Source organism: Lynx rufus, unplaced genomic scaffold (genome assembly GCF_022079265.1).
Source record: "Lynx rufus isolate CCGP_SWC_20201006 ecotype Redwood Valley unplaced genomic scaffold, mLynRuf1.p SCAF_4, whole genome shotgun sequence".
Taxonomy (NCBI): Eukaryota; Metazoa; Chordata; class Mammalia; order Carnivora; family Felidae; genus Lynx; species Lynx rufus.
This window is the reverse complement of record NW_025814856.1, coordinates 78,655,108-78,672,789: the sequence shown is the minus strand read 5'-3', so window position 1 is coordinate 78,672,789 and position 17,682 is coordinate 78,655,108. Positions and strand designations below refer to the sequence as shown.

The window sequence follows — 17,682 nt, the reverse complement described above, 5'->3', positions numbered from 1 at the left end:
TTTTTAACTATTTGTATACAATACTTGGAGTGAAATTTTTCAATTAAAAAAAAAATCTGTTTACCTGCCAGAATAGCTAAAATGAAAAAGACCAAAAATAGCAAGTGTTGCCAAGCCTATGAAGTACTCAGAACTCGCAGGCACTACTATAGAAAAAAGTTCATGTAAATAGGTATAACCACTTTGGAAAACTGTTTGGAGGTATCTTACCAAAGCTGATCATTTGGATGACATGTGACCCAGCAAATTCACTCCTAGATAAACACTATTTTCAAAAATGTTCACCACAGGACATGTCCTATAATGTTCATGGAAGTTTTATTCATAATTGCCCTAGGCTAGAATCTACCTAAATGCCCATCAAGAGTTGCAGAAACATTGTAAACTATTCACACAATGGAATTCTATACACCAATGAAAATAAAGGATTTATAACTACATACAATAACATGAATATCACAAACATAATTTTGAGTGAAAGAAGCAAGGTATACGGCACATAATTCCATTTCTATAAAGTCTAAAAACAGGCAAAAGTTATTTATGCTGTAAGAAGTCAGAATAATTGCTATCCTGAAGGGGAGATAGACAGTGGCTAAAAGAGGCATATGGGGTCCTCTGGGGTACTGGTAATTTTTTTAATGAGTGCTGATTCCACAAGTATATTGAATTTATGCAATTTCATCAAGCTGTGCTCATAATACTTTTAATAAATATATGTCCTTTTAAATGTATGCTATGCTTCAATAATCTTACTTAATCTGAGTGCAGACCTCTAAATCATACCCTTTTTCCTCTACTCATCCACTAAACATTTAAAGAATACATACTTGAAAAAATCCTGGAAGAGAGAAATGTATATACATTTTACATAGTTAATTTCAGTACTTTGAAGAATCTCAAAGTTAACATTTCTATGAATACCTTCAAAAGCAAGCGAAGTTCAGTTTTGAGACCACTAGAATATTTACTAAAACTTGCTTGGGAGCCATACTGTCTTGTGTTGTTATGAGCACTGCTTTCCAGTTGGGCTCTGGATATGTTCATGTAATAAATTACAGTTTAGGGTGACTTTTACCAAGACAAGTGAGTGCTGACAGTGAGAAGTCACTGCTCTTGCGGAATCTGCAATCAGGCTCAGTTTTGAGCTTCTTACCACTGGATAACTTCCATCTAGGGAAATTCTTTTTGTGTTAATTTCAGCTACTGCAACTTTGGCTTGCTCACCAATTTAGAATAGATTGTTATTCCTTGTGGGGGGCGGGGGAGGGGTGGCATCAGAGCTAAATTACAGGCATTAGACCCAAAATCCAAAGATGAGTGTGTCAATGCTCCAAATGTGAGGATATCTTCTCCTTTTGGTAATAACTTTCTGCTATTTCAAATCTAACTACTGCACTCATTTGTTTCAACACAGGAAGTACAAAGCTCACACAAATTGCTTCTAATTTAGTTTTGTACATGTAAATTCACATGGCTTTGAAGCAAACCTTACTGAGCTTACTTGAAGTGAAAACTTAGTGTTGAAATTTGGCAAGTTCTTGATTAGTAACTTTTATTACTTTTATAGATTCTCAGATAGTTTAATATCCCTAACAGCATATTTTAAATATCTTTCAGAGAAATGATAAAAAGACCCCAAAATTTCTAAGGAAGTCTAGAAAACCTCCAACAGTGAAAACTACCTAATAAATCAACTTAATCTAACCTCCTGCTGTCTGTCTTCAATTTAATTCACCCACAAATTACCTTCTCATCATTTGTCTTTTGCCTTTCCCAGACCACACTCTATTTTCAGGATGCTAAACTCCCAAAGGACCACTCAGCATATACACTTATTCTCAGTACATATGCCTCCAATTAATAGCATTTATTAAGCATTTCCTATGTGTTCACCCATTAACGCCCTTTTTAATCCTTTCAATAGCCCAATAGTTTCTTTTACTAACCGCATTTGATTCTTGAGGAAGCTAAAGCACAGAGTTTCTGTAACTTACCTAAAGTTCGGATGGTTCCAAGTGGCAAAGCTTTAATGCCATCCCAGGCAATGTGATCCACAGCTATTACACTGCTGCCTCCAATTATTGATAGGAACTCAGATACGAAGACATATTCAGGCCACATAATACTATGAATCCTGCCCTTCCTAGCACTGCACTTCTACCCTCTAGACTGTAATGAAAATTCAGGCTTTACTTCTGTAGAACAGCCTTTACTGCTGCTACTCATATACAGCAGGCTTACTTTCTTTTACAATATAAAAAAACGTGAGCGTGAGACCTTCTATCACCACCCCAAGGGGGTTGGGGTCAGGAGTCAAAGTGAATTCTGATGCATTTTTAAAGTCTTTATTAAGCTAGCAAACTGGGTAATGGTTTGGGCTTGGGCATGAAGCACTGTCTCAGAGATTCACTAGATCATCAGAGTTGATACTGATATACTGTTGACTCCCCAAATAGCATAAAACACATATCTCAAGACTTCCTGGATTCTGAAGTTCACAAAAGAAGTCAAAACTTCTCACATCGCCTTCCAATTCACATGCAAACATAAAATCCCATTTCAAAAACTCCCCAACATCATTAGAAAAGCCAGACACTGTATATTCTCTAAAATTTATTTACAGTTAATAAATTAAAAAGAAAAGTACAACCAGATTGTAAATCTTAATCATATGCGCACATCAAACTGTCCAAGAAAACAATTCAGTTCCATTACAAACAATTGCCTTCTAATGCACTTAAGACATAACAGTCTTATCAAAAAATATTTTAAACACAGCAATAAAGTAAATATTATGTATATATGTCCATTAAAAACACCAATTTAAAGAGTGCTGTGGCAATCCTTGAAACAACAAAAAAATTTTGAGTTCAAAATTGCTCACGTTTTTTTGTATCCAAATATTTTTAATGCATTTTTATTGAATAGTTTTCAGGAAGATAGTACTATTGCTTGCACACAGCAAATCAATACGTGTCAGCCACCAGCTTAAATTACACTTGTCCAATCGGGTACTCAAACTTGGACAAAATAAATACACACCACCACAGCGACACTTTGCACTAACAACAATGAAGTTTGCCCTCAACAATCATAACATTACTGAGTTCCGTAAGGAAAAATAAGTTGCTGGTTGACAAGTTGAAGGGGGATAAAAATGACATCAGGAATTCAAAAGGTTATTTCAGGTGCCGGTCACCACATTTAGGCACTCAAGCATAGCAAGGTGATAAACTTCCTCCTTAACTTCCCCCTTTACTTGTGCCATATGAGATATAAAGGTAAGAGAATGAATAAAGATTATGGGATTTCTTTCAAAAAACTATGTACAAGCTAAGCACAGACTCACTTTAGAAGACAGTAAATGAATGCCTCATCAAAAAGGCCACCGTGCCAAGTTTCTTTTCACATTCTGCCCAAAAGTATCCATAAAATACTTTCATTTTCCTATTAATATACGAATCAACTATATTAGTTGTTTCTTCACATTGTATAAGTTGTAAAACAACCAACTTCAGCAAGGTTTTGCTAAAGACAACTTGGCAAAAATAAAGATTTTTTTACATCTTGTTTTGCAAACTAGAAACGGCAAGATTTTTTAAGAGACCAGGTAAATAACATTAAATTTAGGATGGGCAATCAGATCCAAACTGAAATCAGATAGCCCGGATAACCCAAAGCATTAACACAAGTTCAAGTGCACTAAAGTAACAAGGCATAGGAAGAAAAAAAAATAAGATTCTCAGTTAAGTTTAAATAAACGCATGGTGTCAATGGTTATGTTTCAATTTTGTGCTGAGCAAAGTTATCCTCCCAGCTACATCTAATTTCAAAATCCTCTGGGAAGCTATCTAGATAAGCTATATGTTTAAATTACATTCTAATATGGCCATTGGATTTATTTTTTAATTAATATAAAATTATATACAATAGTGAAGTGGTACAAATACGTATTTTTTCCTCAGGTGCTAATTAGCTAAAAAAGGTAATTTGGGGGGGGGGAAGAAAACCCTATGTATTTGAAATACAATTGGCAATGGAAGCTAATAACCAAAAGAATATATATAAGCTTCCTATCACACAAATATAATTTAACACTCTCCATCTTCTAAGTAATTATTCACTTTTATTTACTCATGTGACAGTATTTGTAGCAACACATTATCATTGAGTAGTGAATAAAAGAATATGAGGCTTACTGGGTAACTGGCATAAAGTCATATATATATAGATATATCTTTTTTTTCCTTTTTTTCTTTTTTACAAAACAAGAACACTGAAATTAAAGTCACAAAACTCCTACTATGAACTATTAAACTTGAAAAATTCATTTCAGAAAGCTATGCCATTTGAATTCTAAAAACACAAGAGTCAAAATTGCAACTCTCATTATTCCCCTAAGAAGCTGCCAAGCAGAGAGAAACCTTAATATTGAAGATTTCATAGGTCATGTTCCAGCCTGGTATGGATGGTTCCATGGCAGAATACTCAAATTTGAAATAATAGTGGTACAAAATCACTACTTGACCCTTTAGATATTGCAGTAAAATCTGGCTGCGGCACCACTGGCTAAAAACCATTAAGTCTTGCTGCCACCAATGACCGAAGGCACTTGGATAATCAAGAATTCCACACTGGGCCATAGGATATAAACACTATTATAAAAGTGTAAAAGAAGGGTCAGTACTCTTGTGGCTCGCCTGTTTGATTCCTGTGGTCTTCGGCTGTCAAACAAAAGACCAATAACTGCAAACATAATTATGAATGGAAACGAGATAATAAAGGAAACTCGTGAAGCAAAACAGTTAACTAATTGTCATGATGTTTATAAGAGTGACTGATAGTAATCTGGACATTTCTGTTACCCAACAACAACAAAAACAAGGGAGGAAAACCTATTTTGCCCAAAGTTAACTTCAACCAGTTATCTGATACCAAGAAATGCCTCCACCCCTCTAGATCATTAATACTTCTGAGAATTTCAATGGGTATTCTGTTTGGCATTTTGGTCACCGCGCATACGCATACTCATTTTTCCTACGCGATTTCCATTTTAAAATAAATTATCCTTGAAATATTCCCAGATCTGTATGTTAGACTAGTACAAGGAGGCCAAATCATTTCCAATCGGATTCCATCCATCTCTTTAACCAACACCAGTTCTTTGTAATTCACTCATTCTTTTTTATCACAAGCCATGTGGTTTCAATGCACTTTAATTTTATTCACTTAAAAAGAATTTTCACAAGTCAACTTTTCCTAAACAAAACTTCATGAGTTTCTGCCATTTCCTTTAAGAGCTCAGTAAATATAAACATTAAATTTCAATATAAAATCTTTAGAAACACCTTAAAAATGTTTAAACAGTTGAACTTTGCATCTCTTTGTTTGTAATCACTGAGCCCATGAAATTCAAAGCCATACAAATCCCTACATTATTAACAGTCATACGCTTGAATTTCTTAGAAAATATCCTTGGTCAAAGCTTTGGAATCCAGTTAAAATTCGGAAACGAGTGGGATTCAGAATACCCTGAGCACAAACTAGTGCAACACCTTTCAACACATATTCGATCTTTCGTCCAGAACGAGGGGTGGCAGTCAAAAAAGAAAAAGTGGGGCGGGGGAAGCGGGGAGGTGGATGAACAGCAAGTAAATTCTAGCTTTATTACACAAGCACGAAACCAAATTCCTTTGGAAAAAAGAATGACTTCTTCGGAGGGCTTCCAGACCAGTGAGGTAGAGTCCAAAAGGGAGAAAACGGATCTGCCCCTATAGTCCTGGAGACGTCTCAATCTGGGGTTAGGAAGAAAGGGGGCCACCCTTGCGGGTCCAGCTGTCTCCTCCCTCCGCAGACCCGGTACTGGGAGGCAGCAGAGGGCACACCTGCCCCGGAGTCCCAGACGGCGGGGCCGCATCCCGGGGGCGCGGGCCGGGACCATCCGGTGCTTCTTCGCCCGTAAAGTGCACTAGGGAACGCGGTCCCGGCCGGATCTGTAAACACTCGACTGTCACTTGTTCATCCCTCCAGGCGGAAGCCGTCCCGGGGCGGAGGGGGCCGAGTCTCGCGGAGGGGGCCGAGTCTCACGCCCGGGGTACCGGGAAGCGGCGGAGCCTCACCACGGGTTCCAGGTTCACTCGCAGGACTTGGCGCGCCCGGCGCCGCGCCGCCGCCAGGCTGCGCTCGCCCCACACGTCGCCGCCGACGCGGATGGTGGGGAAGGTGGTCAGCGTCGGGGTGGCCGCCCTCCAGATCTCCTCCAGGGTGCGGCCCCCGAAGCAGGGCCCGGGGGCCGCGGGCTTGGGGGAGCGGCTGTCCTCGGGGGCCGGCGGCAGCGGGGGCGGCGGCGGCGGCGGCGGCGGGGGCGGCGGGGGCTTCCTCCGGCGGACGGCGGCCGCCCGGGCTCCGCGGCGCCTCCTCCTGGCCGCCGGCCGGCGCGTCTGGCCGCGGGCGACGGGGGGCGGCGGGGGGTCGGGGACCAGGGCCCGGCAGGAGGAGTAGCCATAGACGTCCTTGCTGCGCAGGATGTGCGGGGAGAACTGGTGCTTGAGGCTGCAGAGGAAGCTCCAGAGCTCCGCGTCCGAGCTCATGAACTCCGTGCTGCGGGGCATGAACAGCTTGAAGGCGTCGCCCAGCGCCTTGGTGCTGTCGGCCAGCGACAGTTGCGACCGCGAGTACACCACCTTCTCCTCCCGCGCCTCCAGCTCGGCCCCTCCTCCGGCCCGAAAGCCGCCGCCCCGGGCGGCCGGGGCCGGGGCCGCCGGGGGCCGGCGCCGCCGCCTCTTCACGCTGCGCCGCATCGGAGGCCGCTCGGGGCCGCCCGCGCTCGCCGGCTCTCGTCGCCGCCGCCGCCGCCGCCGCCGCCCCCGCCCGCGTCCAGGTCCGCGGCGGCGGCCGCTGCTGGCGCCTCCGGGCCGGCGCGTCTCTCGCTACTTTTCTCGCCTCGGCCGCCGCCCCTCCCCCTCCGAGGGCGGAAGACGCGGGTGAATATCCTGCCGCCCGGTACAAGATGGCGGCCGGCGCCCACCCCTGGGCTTTGTCATTGGACGGCGCCTCGCCCCCTGGTTTCTTTCTTCTCCTCTCTAGCCTCCTTTCGCCCTCTGCCTTTCTTTAAATGCGCCCGCCTCAGGCCCCTCCCACCACAGCCCCGACTCCACCCATTGGGTGCTCTCAGAAGAGGGGCGGGGACTAATGGGGGAGAGGCCAGTTCCTGGAAGATGGTGCTGGGGTGGGTGATGGTGGTGGCCCTTGAACGCCAGTCAACAGTTGGGTGGGTATATGGAGAGGCTGCCATGTCTACGGTAAGGGGTGGACTTCATATCCACCTTGGGGAGGGACCCTTTCAAAGTGAGTGGGTGCATTTGTGGATTGAGCTGGGAGATCTAGCAGTCTGCATAACAAAGGGAGACCTGCCCAAAGGCTGCCCCTCCTATCATAGCAAGAGGATTGGGGGGTAAGTCTAGAGGGAATGGACCTTTCAGGCATCCCTTCTAAACCTTCAAAGATCTCTTTTGGCACCTTCATCCAACTCTTCCCTCTTTTGGCCCCAGTCCATTTCAACCAACCACTAATAATCCAGAAGCACTCAGGTAATATGGGCAGCATTGGTGGGACTATCTCCTTTTAGACAATGGAACCATCTTCATATTTAAGAGATACTCTGCTTATCAGGAAAGCAAAGGCTATTAAACCTATAAAACAATACTCTTTGCTCCAGTTGATCAAAGATCAATTGCAACAAAGCCATTCTCCTTAATGAAAGTCTCTGTGTCTTTAAATAGTAGTCTTTCTAAATGAGTACACTTCACTTTTCATTTAGCTTCAATATGTGCCTTTGCAGCACCATCTTTATCACTTAGAACGTGGCATCACAATCAAAGAGGGTCCGTTGATAGCAACACATTGTTAAGAACACATTCCCTCCTGTATTTGAGGGGAGGACTATAAATGTTTATAGAGTAGTGGCCATTTGCTAATCGTTTTTTCTAGCCTACTTGGCACTCTAGTGGGCCACTCAATGTTTGCTCAGTAAATCAATAAAATACTGCTAATTATTTGCAATGAACTGAGAAAGAACGATATAGTGAAATCGCTTAGAACAGGACAATTTTATATTTTACATTTATAATGCATTTTTCTCTCAACTCCCTTAAATTTTTAAGGCTAAAAAAAATCTCTTAATACTTAGAACTTTAAGGTATGCATGCAAATTTTACCCTTCAGTGAGCATCTTATTTTGCAGTAGAAAACTGATAAAGCACAGAAGTTTTGTGATTTGCATACAGTTGCTAATGGTTCCCTCCAATATTTGAGCTGAAAGATACCAAGTTCAATCTCCTTATTTCACAGATGAGGAAATCTGGACCCGCAGAGGTTCAGTCATACAACTTGTTGACAGCAATAACGGGGCTATATAGTTTAGGTTATTGGGTTCCTAACCTAGTGATCTTTACATTTCACTGGAGGCTTTTCAAATGCTGCCGTCCAGACTCAGAGGTTCAATAGAAAATGCTTAATGCATGAGTGAAGTGGCAAGGGTCAGAGCTGTACCCCTATTTCTACTTCCACTCTACCCAGAATTGAGTTTTTATCAGTCTTATATTGGACTTAACAGATATTTTGTCTGAACCAGATAATACTTTGCTCAGTTTCAATAAAAACTAAACCAACCAAAACTATTCTGAAAGCTGTTTCTCTAACACCAGAATGCCTTCTCCACACAGTGGGTTTATGGCAAAAACAGAACTTCCTATATGGAGACCAGTTCTCTACCTACCAAAATCATGGCAATTTCTGAAGAGAAAATCATTTTCCTAGAAAAGCACATCTGATCGCAGATCAAGATTAAGGAGCCAATTCCCAACTTCCTAAGTCCTTATAAAGAAATGATATTAAAACTTTTTACATCACAATTAGTTCTCTTGGTAATTCTGGGAACACATAGTAATGTGAAATTTGAATAACTTCCATTGGAATGCCCCTGCAGACCGACATAGAAAATTGTACAGAGTGAGCCAGCTGAATGATAAGGGGACTTCATAATAAAAGAAGAGGGTAAAATAAGGATTTATGTACTCCTGGCTTCTCATCTTGTTATTCCCTTCCTTACAAGTTAACATAAGTACTTTTAGGGTCTTTTGCCAAATAAATACATAACAGGCATCCCTACAAACTTATAGAGTTGATTTTGATTAAGAGGATGAATCTCTTTTTGACATAATTTTGACTTTAAGAAAACATAACATCTCAACAAATTGCATAGTATTAAACAGTTCTTTTTTAATACACACTCATTTAATTTACTTAAAATGAAACTTTTTATGAAATATTTTTAGGAACTAGCATCATGTTAAATAGTTTAAAAAACCAAATACTTTTAAATTTGATATTATTTGCTCTATTCTTCTGTTTTCTTTTTTTATTTTTATATTTCTTCTTGACCTCTACCTTTTGATTAACTCAAATCCTTATCCATTCTCTATAAGTAAGTAAAGTTTACTCGTAAAGATAACAATACATTCCTTCTAATTCCTGGGACTGTCCTGAGACGACATAAAGTTTATGGAAAGTTGTCAAATTAAATTTTTGTTCTTAAGGAATGACTGTCTGAAATCCTGAGTTTATTCCATTACCTCTCAAGGGGAATGATGCTCCCTATAACAGAATACTAAATGGTGGGTGGATAAAGAGAATAAACAGAAAAAAAAAAAAAAAACAAAAAACTAGCTGTAGCTGTACATTTTCTGAATATATGTTACACAGTTAAAAAATAAATCCAAGCAGAATAAAGTGATTGGAGAAAACTAAAAGACATCACCTAGCTACCTAGACCTCTCCTTTAAGATTCCATATCTATAAAATAGTTTGCTTATTGAAAAGTGGCCAAAAAATAAAAAGTATATGTAAGAGTACATAGTCAACTAATCTATGATAAAGGAGGCAAGAATGTATTATAATAAGGAAAAGGCAGTCTCTTCAAGATACGGTGTGGGAAAACTGGACCACTTTTTTACTATACCGTATACAAAAATAAATTCAGAATGAGTTAAATACCTAAATTTGAGACCTGAAACCATAAAACTCCTACAAGAAAACATAGGAGCACCTGGGTGGCTCAGTCAGTTGACTGTCCAACTCTGGCTCAGGTCATGATCTCATGGGTTGTGGGTTCGAGCCCTGCATTGGGCTCTGTGCTGACAGCTTAGAGTCTGGAGCCTGCTTCAGATTCTGTGTCTTCCTCTCTCTGCCCCTCCCCTGCTCTCTCTCTCTCTCTCTCTCTCTCAAAAATAAATAAACATTTAAAATATTGTAAGCTATTTTTTTAAGAGTATATATAAGTAGTTGCAAGCATCAGTTTTGGAATCAAATAGATCTTTATTTAAAAAAAGAAAATTTGGGGCGCCTGGGTGGCGCAGTCGGTTAAGCGTCCGACTTCAGCCAGGTCACGATCTCGCGGCCCGTGAGTTCGAGCCCCGCGTCGGGCTCTGGGCTGATGGCTCAGAGCCTGGAGCCTGTTTCCGATTCTGTGTCTCCCTCTCTCTCTGCCCCTCCCCTGTTCATGCTCTGTCTCTCTCTGTCCCCCCAAAAATAAATAAACGTTGAAAAAAAAAATTAAAAAAAAGAAAACTTCAGGAAAAAAAATATCCTCAGACATGGTTTTTAACTTTTCCAAGCCTTACTCTCCTTATCAATAAAATGTACATAATCTCTAATTTAATTTACTGTTTTGAGGATTGGATGAGAGAACATTTATAAAACATTTACTATAGTGCCTGGTTCACCGTAAGTATCCAATAAATAATAGCCATCCTTACTTTTCTTGTCTAATCATGAGGATTTTATTTGACTTAACAAACATATTTCAAACCCTGTATTTCAGTGGGAGTCTAGAGATTTTTTTAACAAGTAATAAGTTGTTGAGGGGTAAGTAAAATGCCAGTGCTAGAAGGAAGTTTAGATATCATCTAATGAGCCCAACACTCTTAATCCAGATGAGAATACTGAGATTGCAGTAAATCTGCTCAAGTTCACATGGCTGGATAGTGGAAGACTATGAACCAGAATGTAGGTTTTTGTTAGTCCAGAGATGTTTCAAACATTCTTGTATTTAGTCTGAAGAGATAGCATTAATTTTTAGTTTGAATGAAATTAAATAGGGCATGATTCATCAAAAAAAAATTTTCAGCCTTCTCATTAGAGCCATTCTAAAGTAATTTAGATTTTTCTACAAGTTATTTCAAAGCTCTGTTATGCTCTAATTAATACTGCTAATGTGAAATACACAAAGACCGTATAAACTGAGAGACTAGGACTTCCACTACCAGGAGGATGAAATACACTTATTTTCCTTATTCCTCCTGCTACTTACAACTTTAAATTCTGGACATAAAATGAACATTAGAAGACTGAAAAATGGAGAGGAGAAAGCAAACAGGCTAGGGACCTCAGAGCCCAAAGAACAACACAGCAATGAGTTCCCTGGGTTTTCATTTCTTCTCTTTTCTACACACATCTCAGACTGATTGCTGGAGAAGCCAATGACCCAGAAATGCCAAGAGATGTAGATACAAAAAGCCCCAACAAAATCTTGTTCTTTCTAACTATAGGATCAGGAAAGAAGTAACCTAGCAAGACTAAAAACTTTTAGAAAATAATAATCTACTATAGCAAAACACCACCCAAAGAAACCTGTGGCTTTTACCCTCCCCAGGCTGTAACACGGCACCCACTACTCATGCTGGATGGTGTCAGAGAGGCAATTCTTTCCCATAGTGTCAGTGGAGACAATTTGGGGAGCAGTAACAAGACACTCTACCCCTTACCAGCCAGGGATCTATCAGCAAAGGTCTGGTGAGGCGCTAGCATGCCCACCTCAATGTAGTAGTAATGAGAAGCCTTTTTCCCTGACTTAGGTGTCAGTGGAGCCAGAGTGGGAAACCTGGACTCCTACCTAGCAGTACTGTGGCAGCATCCCTCCCATTCCCTGTTGGTACAGTGTTGGGGAAAATCAGCTAAACCAGTTTAAATAATATCCACAGTCTCCTAACACAATATCCAAAATGTCCAGGTTTCTATTAAAATCATTTATCATACCAAGAGCCAGGAAGATCTAAAATGGAATGTAAAAAGACAATCAATAGATGCCAACACTGAGATGAGAAAGATGTTAGAATTATATAACAAGATTTTTAAATAGTCATCATAAGGACTTTAATAAGCAATTATGAGCATTCTTGAAAGAAGCAAAAATAAATAAATAAATAAATAAATAAATAAATAAATAAATAACTGCTGTAAAGAAATAAAACATCATAGCAAAAAAACAGGAAATATAAAGAAAAACCAAATGGAAATTTTAGAACTTAAAAATGTAATAATTGAAATAAAGAGCTTAGCAAATGGTCTGGTCTCAACAGCAGAATGGAGAAGACAGAGGAAAAAATTGGCGAACTTGAAGATAGACCAATAAATATTATCCAATACGAACAACAGAGAGAAAACAGACTAATAAACCAAACAGGACAGAACCTCTGTGTCATCAGAGGCCTAGAAAGAGAGGATAAAGAAGGTGGGGCTAAAAAGTATGTGAAATAACGGCTGAAAATGTTCCAAATTTGGCAAAAGACACAAACCTACAGATTCAAGAAGTTGAACAAACCTAAACAAGATAAATCCAAAGAATCCACATCAAGACACATCACTGTCAAACTTCTGAAAGACAAAGACAATGAAAACCATCTTGAATATAGTCAGATAAAAATGACACCTTAACTGTAAAAGGAGAAACCATTTGAATGACCAGATTTCTCATCAGAAACCATGGAGACCAGAAGGAAGTGGCTCAACATTTTTCAAGTGATGAAAGAAAAGAACTGCCAATCCAGATTCCTATGCCCAGTGAAAATATCCTTTTACAATAAATACAAAGGCAAGACATCCTCACATGAAGCATAACAAAGGGACGTTTTTGCTAGCAGATCTATTCTACAGTAATGGCTAAAGGAAATTCTCTAACAGAAGAGAACCAATAAAGAAGGAACCTTGGAACAACAGGAAGAATAAAAAACTACAATAAGCAAAAATATGTGTAAATATGATAGACTTTCCTTTTCCTATTGAGTTTCCTAAATTATGTTGGATGGTTGTCATGGACTGAATGTGCTCCTCATAAGTTGAAGCCCTAATCCCCAAGGTGGCCCACCCCCCACCCAGGGTCTCTGAGCAGGTAATAAAGGTTAAAAAAGAGTGAGGTCCTATTCCTGTAGGGCTGGTATCCTTATAAGAGGAAGAGAAACCAGAGCTCTCTTTCTCTCTACCATGTGAAGACACAGAGAGAAAAAGGTTCTCAGTAAATCAGGAAAAGGCTCTCACTAGGGACTGAATCAGATGGGATCTTGATTTTGGACTTCTCAGGCTCCAGAACTGTGAGAAAATAAATTTCTGTTGTTGAAGCCACTCTGCTGTTAGTATTGTGTTATGGCAGGCCAAGCAGACTCATACAATGGTTGAAGTAAAAATTATAACATTTTTAAATGTGGTTCTAAATGTATGTAAAGGAAATATTTAAAACAAATATATTAGAAACAGGGAGGATAAAGAGACATAAAGGGAGGTTAGGTTTCTATACTTCACTGGAACTGATGAAACGACCCCAGTAGAGTGGAATAAGTTATATATGTATGGCATCATACCTAGAGAAGCCACTAAAAATTGATAGAAAAAGATCTGCTCAAAAACATAGATAAGTTGTGATCACTGCAGCAGCACATATACTAAAATTGGAATGATAGAGGGAAGATTAAGAATGTACAATGGGACCAATTTCTTGCATTATACACAGAAATAAACTCAAAATGGGTTAAAAACATAAATTTGAGGCCTAAAACCACAAAACTCCTAGAAGAAAACATAGGCAGTAATCTCTTTGACATTAACCATAGAAACACTTTTCTAGATATGTGTCCTCAGGCAAGGGAAATACAAGCAAAATTAAACTATTGGGACTACACCAAAATAAAAAGCTTTTTGTTTTTGCCCAGCAAAGGAAACCATCAACAGAACAAAAACACAACCCACCAAATGGGAAAAATATTTACAAAGCATATAAGGGGTTAATATCTAAAATATACAAAGGATGTACACAACCCAATACCAAAAAGTAATCTAATTTAAAAATGCACAGAAGCCATGAATAGATAATTTTCCAAAGAAGACATACAATGGCCAGGAGACACATAAAATGAGATATTACCTCATACCTGTCAGAATGTCTAGTGTCAAAAAGGCAAGAAACAAGTGTTGGTGAAGATGTTGGGGGAAAAAAAGGAAGCCTTGTGCACTGTTGGTGGGACTGAAAACTAGTGCAATCACTGTGAAAGACAATATATAGGCTCCTCAAAAAAATGGAAAATAGAAGTATCATACAATCCAGTAATTCCCCTACTAGGTATTTACCCAAAGAAAATAAAACATTAATTTGAAAAGATATATGCACCCCTATGTTTATTTCAGCATTATATACAATAGCCAAGAGATGGAAGGAACACAAATATCTACCTATAGATGAATGGATAAAGAAATGGTATTTATATTATATTATATTATATTATATTATATTATATTATATTACATTTATCATATTATTATAATTATATTATTTTATTATATATTATATATAATATACTTTTCAAAGATATATTATATATTGTATATAATATATACCATTTCTTTATCCATTCATCTATACACACACAATGGAATATTACTCAGCCATAAAAAAAGAATGAGATCTTGCTATTTGCAACATGGATGGATCTAGAAGGTGTAATGCTAACTGAAATAGGTCAGACAAAGAGAGACAAATGCCATATGATTTCATTCATATGTGGACTTTAAAAAAACAAAGCAAACAAACAGAAAAAAGAGATAAACAAAAAACTTAGACTCTCAAATATAGAGAGCTGGTGGTTGCCAAAAGGAAGGCAGGTGGGGGAAAAGTAAAATAGGTGAAGGGGAGTAAGAGTACACTTATGCTGAATGAACACTAACATACAGAATTGTTGAATAGTTGTATTGTACAACTGAAACTGATCTAACACTGCATGTTCATTATACTTTAATTAAAAAATAAATAAATTTTTTAAATTATAGATGAATCAAAATAGAATTCTAAAAAAATGTTTAAAGAAGCCAGAGGGGGGCGCCTGGGTGGCGCAGTCAGTTAAGCGTCCGACTTCAGCCAGGTCACGATCTCGCGGTCCGTGAATTCGAGCCCCGCGTCAGGCTCTGGGCTGATGGCTCAGAGCCTGGAGCCTGTTGCTGATTCTGTGTCTCCCTCTCTCTCTTCCCCTCCCCCGTTCATGCTCTGTCTCTCTCTGTCCCAAAAATAAATAAACGTTGAAAAAAGAAAGAAAGAAAGAAAGAAAGAAAGAAAGAAAGAAAGAAAGAAGCCAGAGGAAGGCAAGAAAGGCAAATAAAGAAATGAAAAATAGAGAATAGGCAGAAATCAAAATAAGAAGAGAAATCTACAACATAGCATTGTATATTAACATTTATTGATGAATGATTGATCACACCAGAAATTGTCCAAATGGAAAATGGACCAAGAAACTGGTCAGACTTGAAAATAGCCAGGCCTGAAATTAACCAAAATTCTTTGTTCCTCAGGTCTAGTAAAACGATTTCTCTTATGCTTAATTAAAGTCTACTTTCAATTTCTTTTTACCCATTGTCAGTCTTCTAGAGCTTCATAGAACCTATCTCAAAAAGTAAATTTTAGATTATCAAAACTTCAAATTAAGCAACTTCTTCATACTGTTAACTCATTAAATTTAAAGTCAAATAAAAATCTTAAATCTTTGTCTCACATGAACTTCTCCAAATTTATATATGCTTTGTACTGTACTGGGAAGACTTTTACACTTATCCTCATTAAATTTCATTTTGTTAGTTTCATTCTAATATTCCTGATTGTGACACTTTGGAATCTGGATTCTGTTATGTCCAATTTTGATTAATCCTTTTAAAAAATTAAACAAGTGTCTTTCCACCTTAACAAAGTCATCAATTAGCACAGCTCAATGAGAAAAGCCTATGTCATATAAAAATGACATTTTTACATATAAAAATAATATTTTTACATATAAAATATAAAATTAAAAATTTTTATAAAATTTTTATAAAATTTTTACATATAAAATTTTTACATATAAAAATAATCAGCGAGTTAGGGACTATTAGTAACAGATTGGAAAAATATTAACATTTAGAATCATAAATGTGGAAAAAGAGAACTGAGTATTAAAATGAATACTAGGTGAGGGATGCCTGGATGGCTCAGTCAGTTGGGTGTCTGACTCGATTCTTAATTTCAACTCAGATCATGACCCCAGGGTTGTGGGATCAAGCCCCATGTCGGTTAAAATCTCGGCATAGAGCCTGCTTAAGATTCTCTCTCTCTCTCTCTCTCTCTCTCTCTCTCTCTCTCCCCCTCTTCTCCGCTCATGGTCTATCTCTCTAAAATAAAAAGAATAAAAAAAATTTTTTAATGAACAGATGAAAAGAGTCAACAAATTAGTCCCATAAATTTAAAAACAATATTGCTTCTTAGACACATAAATAGGTTGCATGAAGCCCAGTAAAGGTAATTGTTCAGTTCAAGGTTAAAATGATAAAGCTGGATCCTGAACCAAAATTTTCTGATTCAAAGACTAGTATTCTTTTCCATACTGTTTCTCCCTGCTCATAGTAAAAACAATCAATTATTTTGAAGCAAATCTTTTCGTATCTAAGATAGAATCTTCTTTGGCTATCTTTATAACTTTTGCCTTCCTGTTCTCATTTGATTCTAATTTTAGCCTTTAGTGACATGAATAAGCTAGATAACCCTTTAAGACAACATCAATGTTCAAAATCTTTGAACAAAAGGGATAGAAAATAAATTACTTTTCAAAGATGAGAACACATAGAAAGTAAAACATTATGAGCCAGTGGTTTCGACTAGTTGGGGCAACAAGCCCATGCAGCTGATGCAGTGGCCCAAGGTCCATGGCCAAGGGCCCCTAACAACTGTATCCAGTATGGGAGGTGCCAGACTGAGTGAACACAGAAGGCTCCTCAACTGGGACAAGAGCTTCTATAGCAATGGCTTCATTTGGCAGTGGCTGCCACATCCAGCCTGTGCACTGGAAAATTCTCAGGGAATAAAATATTTTTACGACTAGGAAAAAGGAAAGAAAGGGAGAAATTAGACTGATACTAGTTTGTAGGCCTTTGAGAGCTACCAAAGAACCCTAGGCTATAAGCTCAAGCCTGTGCTGCCTTAGACACTATTTGCCTGCCATTCAGTGGTGAATTAAAACAAAACCAAGAATAACCACTTAGCCCTCTTATAGCCTCTCCCCTCTAAACCTACCCCACACAAGAACTAGTCCCTGGCTAGACAAACTCACCTCCTCTGTTGGAGGAGCTTTTTATTAGCCATGCACAGAGGGCAGTCCACACTAGAATTTGCTTAGAAGATTATTCTTACTACTTCACCATTATAATCATCATTTTATCCAATTCAACCCAACCTCTAAGGATATGACACACTACTTGTTTTTTCTGCTTTGTACTCTAGAGAGGGAAACTAGGATGGTTGAACTTCTTGTAGCCATCTTGCAACTGTGAGGCAAAATC

At 38.8% G+C, this 17,682-nt stretch overlaps 1 protein-coding gene across 1 annotated transcript; it reads right to left on the bottom strand.

The window, feature by feature from the left end:
• Positions 1-2,603: 2,603 nt before the first annotated feature.
• On the bottom strand, positions 2,604-6,803 carry CCDC71L (coiled-coil domain containing 71 like). Its single transcript, XM_047096051.1, has one exon. The coding sequence runs from the start codon at positions 6,801-6,803 to the stop codon at positions 6,087-6,089; it is 717 nt and encodes a 238-aa protein (XP_046952007.1). The 3' UTR covers positions 2,604-6,086.
• Positions 6,804-17,682: the final 10,879 nt, after the last annotated feature.